Raw genomic sequence first — 21,266 nt, 5'->3', positions numbered from 1 at the left:
TGGTCTGAAACAACCCAGTATTTTTTAGAGTGTAAGAGACCTAAAATATGGTCATGCAGAATAAGCCATTAACATATGTTTCATAAGCACTAATAAACAGCCAAAATGCTGGTAATATGCATGCTAACAAGTAACTAGTTAGTGAGATTCGGTCCTTAAAATAAAGTGTTACCAGTCATATGCTATTTGCATTTTACTATTTGCATGTAGCATAGTTTGTTCGCTGCTGTCCCCGACCAGTATAATCTTGTGACTCATATTTGACCAGATATGAAGCATAAGTATGCCAGATTTATAATTTGAACCAGAGTCGGATAATAACTTGGCAGCGGTAATGTAAGCAAATGCCATGTGTTTGTCACATAAAGAACGATTAAATGAAAAGTCATAATTTCATTGCCTGATTAAATTAGACAAGGACCTAATATATAAAATCAATACCAGTGAATCTGGTACACATCTGGATAACCTATGTGTTGCCGTACTGTAATCAACGTTTGTCTATTCTCCCAACACATCCAGCCTTGTTTTACCAGCCATTGTGATCAAAAGAAGAAAGATCACACCAGCTAACAAAAAAAAAAACTATTATGCAACGATTAACAATTACGATACAGCATCATGCCAACAAAAAGTGCCAGTTCCGCTTCTTTCAGCATGCCGGAAGGCTCAGTGGGCTTCTCGCCCCTCTGTTGAACAGCTCTGTGACTGAACGTGAGGTTTTGATCAGCAGTGTGAAGCTGGGGAGCATTAGTGTAATGAACACAGAACAGAGACGTGACTCATGGCTGCATTCCCGATCAGTTGAGAAGCTCAAAGAGCTCATTCTAAATCACCATCTTACTGAAAGAACCAGGCTACTGGGAAGCAGCTATGTGGAATATTCACTTTTCAACCCTTTGGAAATACAAAAAGGGTTGCTTTGATCATTGCAAAGACAAACAAACCTATCCTAATTAAATGAACTGACATGTAAGGTCTGGATTAATTTTATTACTCAGAGCTGATGAGCAAATGAAGCGTTAATGTGAAAACAAGAATAGAAGTAGCACGCAAATTTTAAAGGGCAATGGTGTCAATTGGTGTGCGTGTATGTATAAAACAGAGAAACAGCCTGTCCTTCCCATCCTAAAGCATTTCCTTGATTATAATTATTGCTATGGCATCATTCATGGAAACCAAACATCATAAAACACAAACAAGATGAGATGCATACAAACACTGAGGTGAGACACTCAACAACACACACTCGCACACATAGGTCTTAAATGAGAGCACAAAAAGTCTGGCTGAAATATGAAAATCATATTGCATCATTGTGTCACTCTCCTGCAAACCCACAATGGGAGGTTTTCAGTTTTTTATTATTTATATTTTTTTGCCGTTTACTCCTCTGTTGCTGTTGCCATTGTCATCGCAACTGTTGAGGAGAATGTTCAATGTGTGCCTGAAGCTAAATGTGTGGCCTGCTCATGTTTTCCCAAACTTCCTCATACAAGCAAGACACACAAAAGTATATCAGATGCATCTTATGTGCAGGTGGCTAAATGAGACCTCTGGGTTTGCATACACAAAATATCTCTCACATTCGTATAGACATGAGTGCGCACACGTACGCAAAAGGCCTGGGGTTTGAGGTGATGAGGTAAGAGAGGAAATATATAGCTCATGTTTCAGCTCCATCGCAAGGACACAATATACAGTACACCTGTTTGAAATATAGATGCAAAAAATAAAGTAGGAACAAAAGAAAGACAAAAACAAAGAAAGAAAGATAGAAAGATAGAAAGAAAGAACATGCTCTAGTCTGCTAGTATGGTTCCTTTGTTTTGCAAATATATCCTGCATGAAAGGTTGAAAGGTCGAAAGAATGAAAGAACAAATTAAAGGTTGAAAGGTCAAAACAAAGAAAGCAAGCAAGAAAGAAATAACATGTTCTGGTCTGCAAGACAGGTTCCTTTGATTTGGAAATATATCCTTTATGAATATTCCATGTGAGACGAGTGAAATAGTATATTTGCATAATTTGTGCTGACTCAGACCCACAGCAGAGAGGTTAATGGCCAGCCGTTCACTGTTTGCTTGGTTGCTAGCAGCAACAACAGGCCAAGGATGTATCGAAATTATTGTAATCTAATCATCACTCCAAAGGTTTCTTTGTTTCAGTTCAATCCAGTTGTGCTTTAGTGTTGCTTTATAGTCTTATGTGTAAATATACAGTGAGATCACTGAGACTAAAATCTTCTATTTTTTCTCATTTAAAAACAAATTAACAGCATGGCAATTTGAATAAAAAATGGGAACATTTGAAAAATCAACATGAATGTGTAAAATGCTTTAATGACTGCAGCAATCGAGTGGCATGAACTCTACTAGCGTGTGAACGAACTCCAGCATGATCTGAGACAATGCAAAGAGCATCTTAAGCTTCAATGAAAGAAGAACATTTGACCATCTGTCAAAGAGTCACATGATCAGTGTCACAGATTTATTGATTTGATTATTGACCTAGAGATATTTCTTCATTATATAATGTCATACCTGTTTGACATTTCTTGACATCCTGTAGGTTTCCAGGTTTAAATGAAAAACATCTCACTGTATATTTACAGATATGATTGCACACTGTGGCGAGTGGGGCGGGGCTGAGGGACGTGGGAACAAGGAGTGAGGCCGGCAATGATTGGGCAAATCAGTGGCACCTGCGGCCCACCGCCGGTCTTGAGTCCCACGTAGGAGATGGAAGGATATAAAACTGGAGCGACGACAGTGAAGGACGAGAGAGGACCAGGCCTGGGCTTTTAGTTGTGTTTTTATTTTGTGCGCATCAGTCGTCCGTGAGGGGCTGGTACGCTGTTTTGTGTTTATTTTGTGATTATTAAAGTTTCAGTTGATTGTCCGCCGGTTCCCGCCTCCTTCTTGCCGATGACTAGTAAGGTTATTCATTACACACACACACACACACACACACAGAAATTCACATTTTCACATTTGCGTGCTGATCTCTCTGTCACCACTTTTACTGCGGACCAATTAAACTGACAAAGTCCAAGTATGAAGATAGATATGATGCATGATGGTATGCTGAACTACACAAAAACAGCACAAATTTACTGAAAATTAATAATACATGCAAGTGTTAAAAAGTGTTGGTAAGTGTGTTTCAATCATCACATTAAATGTCTGAAGAAGGGATGGATGAGCACAGAAAAAAAAAACTTATGTTAGCACCAAATCAGTTGTAAAACAGATTGTTCAATTAATAAAATAGTTTAGAACCCATGGAAATCATGTTACATCAGAAAATGCAGAAGTCAATCAGACAGCAGCTTAATTTCACACACACACACATGTATATATATTTATAATTATGATTACTACTGTATATAGTATGATTATTATAATATATATATATAACAAAATAAAAGAAATGATTACTATAATATATATATATATATATATATATATATATATATATATATATATATATATATATTAACAAAATAAAAGAATTATAATTAATTCATCAAAAATTGTTGGTGGAGACTGGTCTCTTTGTAGTGTTTATGTGTTTCAGAGTAATTATTACTGTAGTGCAGAGACCCAGGAGTGTGATTTTCATAATCACAACATGAAACACCAAAGGCTATTTATCCCCTTTTCCATTTCTAAAAGATACTTTGCATTTTTAACTTATAGGTTGCAACTTAGATCATATTGCAGCACATCAAAGGAAAGCGTTTAGGGCAGTTCTGTGTTGAAGTGGCATGACACAGACCTGATTTGAATCTCTAATCATTCCGTTGACTCATTCAGAGCCTCTTCTGACAATAAAGAACTCCATCACAAACAGCCCAAAGAGTCTGATTTACATTCTCCATGCTCCCCTTTTAAACCTGCAGGTCCCCCTGTAGGGCCCCAGACAGAGTTGAACTAGATGAATCTCTTCTGTAAACCCAGACCTCGTCAGTCTTCATGCATAAATCCAATCCCATCATGCATCATTTGACCTTTCGACCCTGTCAATCACATAAATCTGACATGGATACTGATGCCCTGTGGGCTTGTTGGGGACTCATGAGTGGGCTTTAACATGGTTTAAAGCTACATTAATGATACCATGCTGATGGGGTCTTACTTAAGCCCTACAGGGAGGCCCAGGGGGTCATTTAAATTCACACACTCGCACAACTAGAAGAACCACTTATCAATAATGAAAGAACCCGTTGTGTGACCTCCATCTGAACTCGCACAGACAGAAAACAGGAAATGCTCCACTGCTCACTGACTTAGCAGCCACATTCAAAGCATCTGAGATAACATATATATAAATTATATAGTTGCTGCTTTAAATGTTTTATAATTAAATTTATTTGATGAGTTTAATGGAAAATGTCGACTTGACTCACTAATCAAATAATCTTTTACTGTGTATATTATTTTAATAATAATACCGACTGAAAAATGCACATGTGAAGATTTTAGGATGATTTTTGAAGAGCAGGTACCACAGCTGGTCTGTCGATCTCCATTAGTTAAGGTGAGAACAAAGCTAAGCAGAACTCAGCCCTTTCAAAATTCATATCTCAAAACTAATTGAAGCTGTCAGACATAATTTCACAAAAACAAAAGCATTTTCCATCACTGAGAGTCCTTGCAAGCGGGCATTAGCATGTAATTTATCTACCATCGAGTAAAGCACGTTCACACCTTGATCTTCTTATATTTCAGATCCTTATTAGAATGTGTAAGTATGTGTAAAGCATATGGAGAAATATAGCGCCCTTATATACTGCCCTCTTCCACTTCCTGCAACAACCACACACAAAAAGCGTGTATTTGTGCTTGCGTGCAGTACGTGCAAATGCGCCTTTTATGGTGGCTGTGACACATATGCAATCATACAGAGATGCAAACACATTAACCCTCACACTGACAGAAGTGTAGCCATGCTCACAGGCTCACCACAGATACAGAGCATTTGGTAAACATGCGTGCAAGACATACCAAGATATCAAGGTCTCAACAGCTGAGTGATGCACTATGAGGAAGTGAAAAACCACCGAAGCCAGTACAGTGCTGTCAGCCCGATAAATCTACATCATTGCGAAAGCCACACACGCACACATACACACATTAAAGGGCATACATATGCTTGACAGCAACAGTTTAAAAATGATACACTTCAAATTTAACATAATTTTGTTTGCTTGAAAGCTCCCTGTACAGCTGTAACTCTAAAAAAATTATTAGAATTTCATTTTATTCATATAGCAGCTGATGCTTTCTTTTTTTAAAAGGAACCCTGCCTGCACCATTCTCACACCTCTGTCACGGATGTTGTTGCCCACTAAACTATCTACATCTACCACATGCCCTCTCTCCCATGACCCATTTACTGCCATCTCACATCTGCCTCTTCCTTTTCTCTAGCTTTGAGTTTGGCTTTGTGTCACCTCAGAGGGTTCACTAGCAGGTCACAAAACCAAAGTCAAACTGAACGTCCCAAATAGGCCTAGAACTGTTTAAAACAATGAAACAAAAAATGTCACTAGAATATTAAGCTGTGACCCATTTTTTCACACCTCTATCTCATTTAAAGGAGTTGTTCACCCAAAAATAAAAATGATGTCATGTCGTTCCAAACCCATAAGACATTCGTTCATCTTCACAACACAAATTACGATATTTTGATGAAATCCAAGAGCTTTTTGAACCTCTATAGACAGCAACTGAACTACCATGTGCAAGCACAAGAGAAGTAGCAAGGACATCAGTAAAATAGTCCATGAGACATCAGTGGTTCAACCTTCATTTTATGAAACTACAAGAATACTTTTTGTGCACAAAGAAAACTTAAAATAAAGACGTTATTTAACAATTTCTTCACTTCTGTGTCAGTCTTCTACGCACGTTCATGAGAGATGTGGTAAACTGTTGTACCTTCGTGAACAACACACGTCGAAGACTGACACAGAGGTGAAGCAATTGTTGATTTGCTTGCACACATAAAGTATCCTCGCAGCTTCATAAAATTAAGGCTGAACAACTGATGTCACATGGACTATTTTTAAAATGTCCTTACTACCTTTCTGGGCCTTGAATTTGGTAGTTGCCTTGCTGTCTATGGAGTGTCAAAAAGCTCTCAGATTTCATCCAAAACATCTTAATTTGTGTTCCGAAGATGAACAAACCATCTCTTTTGCCTCCCTCGAGCTCATATTTCAAAGGGTCCCTAAACCAGAGGAAAAATATTGATGACAAGTCAGATTAAAGGAGGCAGTGCCTTGGTTTTGGGAATGGCTCATCTTGCAACAGATGTGCTAATCAGCTTGAATTGATCAAACAGGTGAAAATGTACAAATTAGAGACTAAACATCTTATGCCGGGTTCACACAGCAAGATTTTAGCAAGATGATACTCCAGACATGTAAGTGTAGTGTAAGAAGAGCAGCAATCCAACTACTTTTACAATCGTGCCGTGTGAACCTAGCATTACCTGCTCAGATATCAACACTTTTAGTCTCATCAGAATCTAAATTAGCTTGAAATTATTTGAAATTATCATCCGTGAGTCAGCTGGTTTTAAGTGACCACTCAGTTTGTCAAAATAAAGGTTCCGTGACTGGTGGAATGTAACAATAATAGGTGAACAAGTTAGTTATAATAAATATAAGCTGAACTAAATAAGAATGGTTCTGAAAAATGGTTCTGATGTTGATGAGTGTCTTATGATAACCAATTTAATTTTTTAAATAAAAAATATAATAAAAACTGTAATATTATCGATTTAATATTATTATTGATTTAATAATATGAATATTATTATATTATGAAATAATATTACAATTTAATTTTGATTTAAATGATTTTTAAATCTACATTATTCTTTTTTTGGCAATACTACATTTTTTTAGCAGCCATTACTCCAGTTGTCAGTGTCACACAGTTCTTCAGAAATCATTCTAAAGGTAAGCAAGAAACATATTATTATCCCTGAAAACAGTGGTTGTGCTTATTAATATTTTTGTGAAAACAGGTTTTTTTCAGGATCTTCTGATGAATAGACAGCTCTAAAGAACAGCATTTATGTGAAATATTTTTCTTTGCTGTATATACAGTGCCTCTTCATTTTTTCACATTTTGTTCTTTTACTGACTTATGTTAAAGGGTTAGTTCACCCAAATATTAAAATTATGTCATTAATAGCTCACCCTCATGTCGTTCCAAACCCATAAGACCTCTGTTCATCTTCGGAACACAGTTTAAGATATTTTAGATTTAGTCCGAGAGCTTCCTGTCCATGCATTGAAAGTGTATGCACGGTATAATGTCCATGTCCAGAAAAGTAATAAAAACATCATCAAAGTAGTCCATGTGACATCAGAGGGTCAGTTAGAATTTGTTGAAGCATCGAAAATACATTTTGGTCAAAAAATAGCTAAAACTATGACTTTACTCAGCATTGTCGTCTCTTCCGTGTCTGTTGTGAGCACGTTCACTGCAGTGCAGTGATATCCAGTTTGCGAACGAATCACTCGATGTAACCGGATCTTCTTGAACCAGTTCACCAAATCGAACTGAATCGTTTGAAACTGTTTGCTTCTCCAATAAGCATTAATACACAAATGACTTAAGATGTTAACTTTTTTAATGTTAAAATGATTTAAACATTAGAGTTAAAATAAACCAGTATCCCGGAGTAATTCATTTACTAAAACAGTACACTGACTGAACTGCTGTGAAGAGAGAACTGAAGATGAACACCGAGCTGTTTTTTCCCCACAACGATCTACACTCCATACACCATCATTGTAAAGCAGAAAAACATCTTTGCATATTTTCATATTTTTTTTTTAGTGTTCCTGTAGCTCAATTGGTAGAGCACTGCGCTATCAAGCGCAAGGTTGGGGGTTCGATTCCCCGGGAACACATGATATGATATGTAAAAATTGATAGTCTGAATGCACTGTAAGTCACTTTGGATAAAAGCGTCTGCTAAATGCATACATTTAATTTAATTTAATTTAATCTTTGCAAATGTATTACAAATAAAAAAAACTTATTGCATAAATTTACATACCCTTATCTGGGACAGTTAGAAATTCATTTAGCTTGTAGATGATACTAAATTTCAAGTGAAGTTAACCTATGGCAAATTCAATTGAATGAAGATGATTTTGGATGGCATACAAATCTTAATAAAAGGTCTAACAGCTGATAATTCATATCAGAACAAAAACCAACCACTGAGGTCAAAAGAACTGCCTGTAGAACTCAGAAACAGGTTTGCATCAAGCCACACATCTGTGGAAGAGTTCAGAAAAAAATTCTGCTTCAATGAAGGGTCACAGAAGCATTATATATGTGCTTAATGGAAGAAGATTGAAACAATTAGGACTCTTCCTAGAGCTGGCCTCCTGGCCACCATCCTGTTCAAAAACATCATCTACATCCCCTCCAAGAAAATGCAGCTGCCATGGACTAACAAAAAGCAGAGAAGTGACATTGAGTCCTCATTTCAGAAGTCCACCACATACCACTAGCAAACACACAACCCAAACATGCACGCTTATGCCTGCTGCTCTGTCGTGTCGGGTCTGGAATGTGCTGGGTATGAATGAATCTGTGGGGCCAATCTAGAAGCACGACTGCTGTGCTGTTTGGTTTTTCTCGTGAGCTTACACGGACAACACAACCTGCTATTATTATCAGCAACAGCGGGAGAGAGAGCTGAAATAGGATCCACAATCACACACTCGCTTTGCACCTCTCTCCTCATTCTCTGAATTTCTGTCTGTGCTAAGCTGCGGAGGCGTAGGTGTTGAGAGGTTTATTTTTGATTGCTTTGGTGGTATAATTATGCCTGGCATTCACGTCAGCTGGAAGAGAAGAAGTACGCATGCACGTCTCTCCCATAGTGACTCACGAGGGAAACCAGAGCTACGGAGCTCAGGGAATGAGGAACTATTCACATATACAAAAATAGATATAAATAAAGTAATCACACTCACACGTGTATTCATACACATCAGGGGCCTGGATTCCCGGGGCCGGTGATAAGAGGGCCCTACTAAGGTTATGCAGGGCAGGGATTCCCAAACATTTACTTAAAGTTTCCATATGAAATTTTCCATAACCATTTTCCCTAACTTTATTGAAACCAGGGTTCCACAAAACTCTGATTTCTATAACCGGAAAAGTCATAGAAATGTATACAATCTTAAATCATGAAAATTTCTATAATCAATCATACATTTTTCTAGTCAAAGTCTAAAATTGTTTTGGTTGAAATGACTGATAAATTGCTATTTGTGGGTAAAAATTACAAATTAAGTCATTAAGTCAAATTAATGTGTGGCTAAGAATGTAAACCCTGAAGAACATAATACTGAAACTTCATGTCAGGTTATTCACTTGCCCCTTTATGTAAGGAGAAAAAAAAGTTTGAAAACAAGCAGCTGTGTCATTACAGCAGAAATACCAGAAATATCTCAGTGTTCTTGAGGAGTCTTTGTCAACTGTCTTGGACAATGTGGGGCCTAGGGTATATCCCAGATAAGTCCTATAAAACAGTGTCATGGACCCTTTTTACTTCATTCTATATACAAAGTTCTGTGTCTGCAAACTAACACACCAATATATGTTTGTAGACCTGTTGACTAGTACATTAAAATTAGTTTTTTAGTCAGAACTTGAAGCACTAACTAGTTTTACTGGATGGGATGACATGTGAATCCAAACTGTAGCACCATAAATAGCTAAGAGGTGAGTGGATGCTGTATGAAGTGAAAGACTGAATGTGTGTTATGCAGTGAGCGTAAGATTTTCTACATCAGGGAATTCATATATTTTGGCCTGTCTGTGCTTGACCGCTTTGCAGCTGGTGACAGGAAGGGCACAGAGAGAACCAAGAGGAAAATAGGTGGTATAAAATCATAGTTCCTCTGCAGTACTGACAAGTTATACACTTTTAAGGGGAAGATGGGATTTGATTTAAGAAGTCTCTCTATTTGCCGCAAGTTTCTTTGATGGTTTACTGCGGTGGATTTCTACTCTTTTTGAAGAAAATGTTAGTGGTGACTGGCTGCCAGTCCAAAACCTGCTATAATGCTGAAGTGCCATAGAAGAAAATCATAAGCTGATCTCTCTGTACAAAGAATGTAAACATAATACTTCATTCAGGAGGATTCAGCACTAGACGGCTCATGCACCAGATGAATGCTGTATCCCATCAATATGGGATTCACCAAAATTAATCTCATGCACCACGGATGCAGTATGTGTGCAACCTAATAGGCCTAATACTGATGTACTGTAAGTAGAGAGCACCAATGAAAAAGCAGAACTTAGGACACACCTGAAAAACACATTTATGTGCAAAAAAATATGTTGTTTTATGTTCATAGAAGGCTGATGAAGTAGCTTGGGCACTTTCCCATTGAGAATGGGAAACAAATTTCTATCTGTATATTTTAGATCGGTCATGGGCCCTGTGTGTCACCTGGTTGCCCGTTGATGGCAACATTGCTCAAAAAGTTGTCCAGTGTATTATCAGCCTTAGAGTAATGAGATATGTGCAGTCATGGAGCTGTGGCTGAGACTCACGTTTCTTCCTGCTGAAGCACAGATGTTTTCAGCTCCTCCAGATGAGTGTAGGCTTCTTGGAGCTCCTCTCTCAAGGTTCTCTCTCTCTCCACACTTCCTCTCTCCTGCTCCAGCTCTCTCTCGACTTCCCGCAAATGCTCCTGCAGGCGCTGGAACTCATGCAGGATCAAATAACTTATGCCACAGTAACGACAGGCCTTCTCAGAATGATCCATCTGAACACAAACACAAATATAAACACAGTCAACCTGTCACAAATATTCACAAATCTGTCCCCCCATCTGTTTTTCCCCATATAACCAATCTATCTATCTATCTATCTATCTATCTATCTATCTATCTATCTATCTATCTATCTATCTATCTATCTATCTATCTATCTATCTATCTATCTGTCCGTCCGTCCGTCCGTCCATCCATCCATCCATCCATCCATCTATCCGTCCATCCATCCACCTATCTATCCATCCATCCATCTATCCGTCCATCCATCTATCCATCTATCTATCTATCTATCTATCTATCTATCTATCTATCTGTCCGTCCGTCCGTCCGTCCGTCCGTCCGTCCATCCATCCATCCATCCATCCATCTATCCGTCCGTCCATCCATCCATCCATCCATCCATCCATCTATCCGTCCATCCATCTATCTATCTATCTATCTATCTATCTATCTATCTATCTATCTATCTATCTATCTATCTATCTATCTATCTATCTATCTATCTATCTGTCCGTCCGTCCGTCCGTCCATCCATCCATCCATCCATCCATCCATCCATCTATCCGTCCATCCATCCACCTATCTATCCATCTATCTATCTATCTATCTATCTATCTATCTATCTATCTATCTATCTATCTATCTATCTATCTATCTATCTATCTATCTATCTATCTATCCTACCATCAAATAACTTATGCCAGAGTAATGACAGGCCTTCATAGAATGATTCATCTGAACACAAACACAAATATAAACACACTCAACCTATCAGAAATATTCACAAAATTGTCTACCCATCTGTATATCCATCTATTCATCATTCATCTACCCATTAATCCATCCATCTACCTACCCACCTACCTACCTACACATCTGCTTAGCGCTCTACACATCTATCTACTACCTGCACATACCGACCTTTCATCCATCTACCACTGATCCACCTACCCATCCATTTACTCATCTACCTATCTTCCCATTTATCTACATAACTATCTACCGATCTATCCATCTATCACACAACTATGAAGCCATCTATCATAAACCTAGCAACACCACTGCACACACACCCAGAGAGCGAAAATTAGTCACTGATTACATTTCAAAGACCTTATTTGTGCTATCATATAAGTCAGTTCTATACACCGTTGCACTTCACTGAATCCAGTGGCAGCTTTATAATGACCATCTGAGAATGACAAACAACCAAGCCTTGCCACTCCTCCCGGGACTGAAAGAGACCTGTCATCGTAAATGCCACACCAAAGCACGCTAAACCTTGATCTGAACAGCACAATGTTGGCAACGTGTTTCCCTTTCATTTAGGTTTGTGACTACGAGCAACAATTAACAGAGGAGACACAGCAGTTTCATTTTTATATTATTTTTTGGCCTTAGTTTCTCTTACACTTACTGTAAGTGATCATGTGTTCATGATGGCCGTGCATGCAGCTGTGCGTCAGTCGTTTTACTGTAAATATATACGGTCTGCGACTCTTTCTGATTATAGTGCTTGTGAAAAGAGAAGTGATAGAGATGTTCTTGCTGAGCAGAGAAACCAAAGGATTTATTTGCATTTGTATTGTGCCTTCTTTAACCAGTCATTTCCCCCCCTTCACTCTGTGTTTATTTTCAGGTTGGCTGTTGTGCTGATCAGCTCATAGACTCATAAATAAGTCACTTTTTCTTTAATTAATCATACGGTGATCATGGCTGGGTTTTTCACATACACACAAAAATGCAACACTAGGCTTTATGAGTTTGACCCTGTCTCAGTTAAAGCCTGTCTGTGATCCCGCTTACCTAATTGTCTAAACACACACACGCAATCCTCTGCCTCCCGGAGAAATGCGAACATTTGCACGAAATCTGAAAGCCCTGATCCCCCCGCTCGCTTTCCCTCACGCATTCAGAGACAGGCACGCATGCATAGGCTTAAACAGACACGCACATACTGGCCTCAGGGAAGGATGTCTGCCACCAGTAGGAACGTGTTCCCATGACAGTGATGGCCCTCAGGGAGGCCTCTGCCCCTGGCACTGACACATTCGCTTAGCGCTCATACACACTGCCCTCCTCACACACATGCTTACTACACACATACCTTGTACTGAGCTGGATGGATATTCCAAGTCACGAAAGGCCCTGTTTCTACATTCCTTCTCAGGGGAAAAATATAAAAGTTCACTTTGTATAACCTTCAGTGAATAAAAGAAAAATCACACTTTCTGATTCAGAAAGTATTTGACTGACAGGTTATGTCGGTAACACGGTTTTAAAAGTCAAATGAAAGGCGCAGTGTGTAATTGCTGTGCTATTAGCAAAATTGCAAATAAATAACTTCAGATAAGTCCTCTTTTTCCATTGTCTGACAAACAGGCAGCCTCAAATTATGCCACTGTTGCTGTAATTGCTAAAACAAATAGACAGCAGTTCCTTTTAATGCTGCTATTTGTGCAGAAATTACACACTTCCCATTTAAGGTAATTTAATGTAAGCCTATTTTATGTCTTTTTAATCGATATGATGGCCCTAGGACAAGATGAATTAAACATATGAGTCATAGCAGGGGGGCTGAAAATAACAGCAGAGGTCTTATCAAGGAAAGAGGCATAATTAATTTAAATGGAACCTTTCTGCCTTCATCAAGCATCACGGGTTATCGTCTCATGCACACCGGGTAGGAAAGAGCAGTTTACGTGCCATGGTCTTCAAAAACAGACCCCTAATCTGTTTTTTCGACTCACCCCTTCCCTCTTCTCATCTGCCTCCATCAAATCCTGTGTCAGAAATGGGTCAGTGTTACAGGCACGCAACATACCCCAGTACCTCCACAAATTACCAAACCCCCTCCGACCGTTACATGAAGCAACCTGTTATATTTTTCCTCTGATAAATCTGTATTTAAATCATTTGGGACACAAAGATGCTTGACAAATGACAGAGTTACACCTGAATGTGTACTTTATAACAGTATGTTATGCAGTATTAAAGGGAAATTGCACCCAAAAATTTAAATTCTGTTTGATTTTGTGTCGTTTCTCTGTTGTATTTTTTCCACTGAATACAAAAGGAGAAACAGAAATTCATTAGTTGTTGTCCACTGTGATGGGAAGATTTTTAGTAGATAATCCTTTAAAATCTCTCTCGTCACCTCATAAAGCTCTTATATAGTTTCAAGACTTGGAAGAGTCTTGGTTTTGTCTTTTTGGAATTTGACTGAATGTCATTTGATGTAAATAGCATCATTATATGTGACCCTGGACTTAAGTAGCACGTATATTTGTAGCAATAGCCAACAATACATTGTATGGGTCAAAATTATTGATTTTTCACTTCTGCCAAAAATCATTAGATGTTTAGTAAATTTCTTACTGTAAATATATCAAAACTTAATTTTTGATTAGTAATGTGCATTGCTGAGAACTTCATTTGGACAACTTCCAAGGGTCATATATATATATATATATATATATATATATATATATATATATATATATATATATATATATATATATATATATATATATATATATATATATATATATATATATATATAGATATATATACAGTACAGAACAAAAGTTTGGAAACATTACTATTTTTTATGTTTTTGAAAGAAGTTTCTTCTGCTCATCAAGCCTGCATTTATTTGATCAAAAATACAGAAAAAAAAATTAATATTGTGATATATTATTACAATTTAAAATAATTGTTTTTCAATTTATTGTACTTTAAATTATCATTTATTTCTGTGATGCAAAGCTGAATTTTTAGGATCATTATCACATGATCCTTTAGAAATCATTCTAATATGATGATTCATTATCAAAGTTGGAAACAGTTCTGCTGCTTAATATTTTTTCAGAACATGTGATACTTTTTTAGGATACTATGATAAATAAAAAGGAAAAAAAAAAGAAGAAGCTATGTTTTTAAAATATAAATATTTTGTAATAACAATATACACTACTGGTCAGTAATTTGGGGTCAGTAATTTTTATTTATTTTTTTAAATAAAATCAATATTTTTATTCAGCAAGGATGTGTTAAATTGATAAAAAGTGATAGTAAAGAAAATATATTATTAGAATATATATTATTAGAATTTTTTTTTTTAATAAATGCAGTTCTTTTTAACCTTTTATTCATCAAATATATTAGACAGTAGAACTGTTTCCAACACTCATAATAAATCAGAATATTAGAATGATTTCTAAATGATCATGTGATAGACTGGATGTTACATGTGACACTGAAGGCTGGAGTAATGATGCTGAAAATTCAGCTTTGCATCACACGAATATTTCTTCTTTTTTTTTAAGTATATTCAAATAGAAAAATATTATTTTAAGTTGTAATAATATTTCACAATATTACTGTTTTTTCTATATGTTTGATCAAATAAATGCAGGCTTGATGAGCAGAAGAAACTTCTTTCAAAAAATTAAAAATAGTAATGTTTCCAAACTTTTGGTCTGTACTGTATATGTATTTGTAAACACACACACACACACACACACTGATTTTATGTATGTGTATATAGATATAGTTTTATTGGATGGATGGATGGATGGATGGATGGAGGCCGTAGTTAGAACAAAGTTTAACATTAAATACTTTTTGTCATCTTAACAAGAAGTAGAATAAGGACCTCAAACATTGGGGACAATTTAGCCATATGTTATTGTCTATGATAGTTAAGGCTCTGTGAGTAAATAATTAACATTTTGGTGTGAACAATCCTTTTAAGGTTGTTAAATCTCAAGAATCCAGAATGATTTTCTTTGTTTTTGATCTTCTCTCATCTCCTACTACCCATGAAATAGTCACAGACACTGTTGATCAAGTAAAAAGGTAGAAGAGAATTTTTCCTTGATTTTTCCCTAATTTCTCTAAATTATGTTTCCGAGCAAGTGTGTGATTGGAGCATGAGAGGATGGTTCGTGACTGCAGCATTGTGGAGTTTCAGGGAGATAAAGACCCCCCGTGGTGCTCACTGTACCATGAGCCAATGCTGAGATTCTCATCTGGACCCACAGTGCCAACACATTACATGACAGCAGGATGGCTGTTGAGAGGGAAATTGGGGAGGGGGAGGTGTAGACTAGGTCTTGGGGCAGAGAGGGGGCAGACGATGGCCTTCAGCAGTCATGGGTGAATTTGACGCATGGATGAGTTCTCCCAATTCCCTCCTTCCTCTTCCGCCTTCACGCACACTTCCTCGCGTGGAGGGATAAGAAGGGCAGTGGCTGAGAAGATTCACCTTTGACCACATGTTGAGCTACAGCCCAACGCACACAGAGAGTAACAAGCTGGGAGCATTGTTTTCCATTGCTCTTATGAAAGAAAAATAATAAAAAACACTTATTTTTCTGCTATGGCTTTTGTCATTCAAGCTTTGAGTTATAGCCATGAAACTATAACTTTTAATTACAAAATATAAATATATTATTTATATTTATGATTTTATAATAATTCTCTTTTTCACACCAAGTCAGCATTTATTTGGTTAGAAAACACAGTAAAAACAGTTATATTGTCAAATATGATTACAATATAAAATAACTGATTTCTATTTTATATATGAATACATTTTAGAATGCAGTTTATTCTTGCAATGCACTCAGTGTGACAACACACATTTCTTATTATTATCACACACTTGAGCCGTTTATTACACTGTTGTAAAATTATAAATGCCTTTACTGTCACTTTTGATCAATTTAATGCGTCTTTTCTGAATAAAAGTGCTAACTGCTTGACTGACTTCAAACTTTTGAATGGTAGTGTGTATGCATGACATAATTTAACAAACAAGCAAATCTCTAGAAGTGTAATTAAGAAATACATCAAATGAATTTCCAGAAACTGGGGAAACAATTACCATAAAAGGTTTGAGACTTGACTTTAATCAGAGACTTGTGAAAAGTCTGAGCCAGTCTCTTCTTGAAATGCTTCCTCTAATAAAAACATTTTTACTTGCGTTTTCATGGCTTAACATGAGTAATAGTTCACGTATGTTTCACCATACGGAGCTCTGGACGGAAAACAAAAATCTTTAGACATCCTCAATAAATCTCTGATGGCAAATTTTCCACTAAGGTAAAAGTGGAAGATCATTCTTGCCGTTTAGACCACATGCTTTGTACTGCAGTTCCTGATTAAGTTACCAGCTATTCACTTGTTTTTTTTTTTCACACCAAAGCCAAAACATACTTACATTTTGCACTAGTTGAGTGTTTGTTTTTAACCCAGCGTAAGATGCACAGGTGAGAGACCTGAGAAGGTGTTGTTTGTGAACAGAGGGTGAGCAGCGGGGGGAGCTGAGGATAGTATCATCCCATTAAACAGGCAACACATGACGCCATTATCCCCCCATGTCTCCCAAGGTAGAAAAATGTGGCTGTTTTTGCGTCCCATTCATTATTTAGAGAGCAGCAGAGCTAGAGAAAGGCACCAGAGTGAGACTCAGTAGGATCTCCATCATTTCTCATCACATTGGAGCCACTTGCCACGCTAACATCAAAAATAAATAGAAGGCTGGAAATCCTAACAAAGGCGGATGTGGGTTAGGAAAAAACAGGAAGCGAATCAGAATCAATAAATGAGAAGTTAGAGTAGGTGTATCTGTGCTTAATAAATGTCAAACACACTTTATTATTTTTGATTGACATCTGAGACAAAAAAAATTTTTTTTAGAAAAAAAACACTTTTACGAGGCATATAAAAATAGCTAAATTAATTGTTCATAGCCCAAGGATAATAACAGGCGTTCTTGACCTCGTGTTTACCCTGTGAGTGGCACGCCATGAATCTGACACGGAACACAATACTAAAAAGGAGTTCATTTAAATGGGATCCTCCCTATGTAAAGACATTTCATAAAGCAAGGGCATCTTAGGGCAAAATGCGCACATGACTTCATCCAGAATCCAAAATGGTATCTCATTGACTTGAGTTTCAGTTCCTTCTTTGAATCAGAGAGTAAACATATTCGTATGCATATAAATAGCTGAGGTTCCCGGTCTTAAATATACAATATAACGCTTTAAGTAAAAAGGGCGTTCTCTGCATTACTTTTAAAGAAATAAATCATTTGGCATTTCAGGAACACTGATCTGATGTTTTTTTATATGCTAAATAGCTAAATAAAAAAGGTAAACTGGTTTAACAAGTGGTTTTGGTGTTAAGAGAGAAAAATGCAGGTGGAAAAGAAGGCAAATGTAGAAAGTCTGAACATTTTCACTACACAAAGTAGGTTTTGATAATATACCTCCTCTGAATGACCCAGTGCAACATGACCTCTTTAGGACACAAAGGCACCTGATAAATCAGACAGAATGAATGCTGATCTTCTCATATCTCTCGCGAGCTGCCCCTGAGCATAACGGATCACAAAGGATCAAACTTCCCTCTGTATGTAATTATAAATGGAGCACAACAGCAACAAAACTGAGAACCTATGCAATTATATCTGCACAGCAGGGGTGTAAAATCTGTGAAATGAATGTTGTTTACCTGCTGTATTTCCAGGGGTAGGGGGTATGAAGGGATGTGTATCTCCATGTCTTCTTTATCAGCTGTCTCCCTAGGTGTCTCCTCTGTAGGACAGAAAAAAAAAGACAGTTTTACTGAATTTACTGATAATACAAGCCATCACATAAGTTAATGTAGTTAACTAAAACAATTAAAAAATGTAACTCATATAAAATAATATGAATGTTAAATAAAATAAATAAAAATCTTATTTTAGTTCATCTAAAGTTAGTTGTTGAGGCAGCATTCCCCATTTTCATTCACGATGTACAAAAATATAACTGAAATAACAATTAATAAAAACTACACAGGCATATAATAACGTCAAATATACAACTAAAAACTATTTCAAAATAGTACGTACTATTAAATAATATTTATTATAATAGTATCACAATGGTAATAAAATTATACACATAAGCTCACATAACCTAATTTAACCAGAGCAATAATATTATTTCCTATTAATCCATGATACTGAAACAGAATTAGGAGTCACACTGATTTTCATTTTAAATCCTTTCGCTATTAGCAGAATAGTAAAAAAAATTTAAAAAAAAAAAATTAAGCTAACGTTAGCCTGAACACAAGAACCTAACGTTTTGGTGGAATGTCTGGTAGCTTTTCAGCAGTTTAGTGAAAATATTCGGATTTAAAATGTATAATTCCATACAAAAAGTATTTACATACCCATTATTTTGCTACAAAACGGTTGAACTCGATTCGTTAAATCAATGCCCGTGAAAAGCACGCCTGGTAAGGGTGAAACTTAAGCGTTATGCAGTCACCATGACGACAACGCGCCTTTCTACGCAAACAGCGTAAAGAATAGAACGCTCTTTGAACCGTTTGAACTGGGTGAGTGAGTATTCTCAGAGCGAACGAGCGTGATTCATTTACCCAACCCACAAACTGACGGAACAGCATTTATTTAAGGATCCTCCTTCGATATTGCCCTGCCCATATTTCGCTTCCTTCATAGTATGGGTTAATAAAATATAGGTTGCGTGGCGAATGATAGCAAATCGTGTCTAACATTACAAATGCAGATCCGCGTTTACAGCAGAATAGCGAGGATGCGTGTGATAAAAATAAAACAAGTGGGCTTTGAGGGGATTTTTGAGAGAAAATCCTCGAAACCCCGTCCTTATGTGTCTCTCAACGCTAAACCCTGGAAGACACGCAACGTCCGGGCACTCGGGCAGAGCGCATTCTGCTCGTAACGGATATCTTTGGATTCTATCCTTTCAAGATTGAATAATAATGTTACAGATAATTCCGTTAATAATAATAATATATTATTATATTTAGAATATTAAATAGTATAGACACACTGCTTGCTTATGAATCGGTTGATGTCCAATAGAGAGCGACCACTGTTTAAATGCAGTGTGCCCTGGAGGACTGAGTTCATCCAGGCACGCTATGTGTATGGGGAAGTGTGTAAAGTAAATAGAAGAACCTTGAAGAAAGGACGAGTCACCGAATGAGTGTGTTTGTGTGCGTTTGGATATGACTGAGAGTGTGCGTGCGATCCCATGTGCGTGCCGTCACTGCCGTGGCGTAAATATGATCATTTGCGTGAGAGTAACGTTACGGAAGGAATGGGTGGAGTCTAGAATAAAAAATAAAATGAAACTGCCCTCAGATTGGTTTAGTAGTCTTATTTGTAAAATACTTATATTTAGAGGTATTGGAGATGTCCCTATTATTTGACTGCGTTTTTTTTTTCTACTGTCAGTTATTTACATTTATTCATTTATTTAGCAGACGCTTTTATCCAAAGCGACTCACAAATGAGGACAGTGGAAGCAATCAAAAACAACAAAAAGAGATATGTAAGTTCTATGACAAGCCTCAGTTAGGTTAACACAGTACACAGATAGAATAAAAAAACAATAGAGCAAGCTAGTGTTAGAGGTCTTTACACCCACACACACACACACATATATATATATATATATATATAGCCTATATATATATACACACACACACACACACACACACACAATTGCATAATGAAAAGAAAATAGAGTACAAAAAGATTAGAAAGGTAGATTTTAAAATAAAAATAGAATTAGAATAGTGAATGTTAAAGTTAGAGGGTCAAATAAAGATGGAAGAGATGTGTTTTCAGCCGATTCTTGAAGATGGCTAAGGACTCAGCTGCTCGGATTGAGTTGGGGAGGTCATTCCACCAGGAGGTAACATTTAATTTAAAAGTCCTAAAAGTGACTTTGTGATTCTTTGAGATTGCACAATCAAGCGACGTTCACTTGCAGAACGCAAGCTTCTAGAGGGCACATAAGTCTGAAGTAACAAATTCAGGTAAAGGGGTGCAGAGCCAGTGGTAGTTTTGTAGGCAAACATCAATGCCTTGAATTTTATGCAAGCAGCTATTGGAAGCCAGTGCAAATTGAGGTGTGACGTGTATTCTTTTTGGCTCATTAAAAATGTATCTTGCTGCCGCGTTCTGGATTTGATAGTTATTTAGGCTGTTTATGGTATTATGGATGCTGTTTTTGAATTTTGTATGTCAGTAAAGGCTGAAAAGTTCAAGTTTATTTGTATAGCGCTTTTTACAATTTTTACAAAAAAAGTTGTATGTTGAAACAAATAACAAACCTCAACGAGCCTATTTATTGCATAAATGAAAATGTGCCCTACTATATATTACAGATCGAGTAAACAACATAATAAAATGTTATGACAAATAATTAGCATATAAACACAGTAACGCACACAGATATACAAAAACACTCACGGCACTTTCTTTTTTTTTCTTCTTTTTTTTTGATCATATTCAATATTCAAGCAGTGTATAGACTGTTATTTGTTATTGTGGAAGAAAAAATAATTTAATTGACTTTACATGATATGCTTATGGAACA

General features: G+C 36.8%; 1 protein-coding gene across 2 annotated transcripts in view; it reads right to left on the bottom strand.

Moving 5' to 3' along the window:
* The window catches only part of lekr1 (leucine, glutamate and lysine rich 1), a 144,468-nt gene extending 125,229 nt beyond the window's left edge, over positions 1-19,239 (bottom strand). Inside the window, exons 1-3 of one of the 2 annotated variants that reach the window (XM_059506260.1) lie at positions 19,066-19,239; positions 18,358-18,440; positions 10,609-10,823 (exon numbers count right to left, since the gene is read on the bottom strand). In XM_059506260.1, the coding sequence (XP_059362243.1) occupies positions 10,609-10,823; positions 18,358-18,440; positions 19,066-19,069 (302 nt within the window). In that variant the 5' untranslated portion in view covers positions 19,070-19,239. The remainder of the gene's footprint in view (positions 1-10,608; positions 10,824-18,357; positions 18,441-19,065) is intronic. The other variant, XM_059506259.1, reaches the window with a different exon arrangement.
* Positions 19,240-21,266: the final 2,027 nt, after the last annotated feature.

The sequence above is a fragment of the Carassius carassius genome, chromosome 23 (genome assembly GCF_963082965.1).
Source record: "Carassius carassius chromosome 23, fCarCar2.1, whole genome shotgun sequence".
Classification (NCBI taxonomy): Eukaryota; Metazoa; Chordata; class Actinopteri; order Cypriniformes; family Cyprinidae; genus Carassius; species Carassius carassius.
Note: the sequence above shows the minus strand (reverse complement) of the source record. Positions and strands in the feature narration are given on the sequence as shown.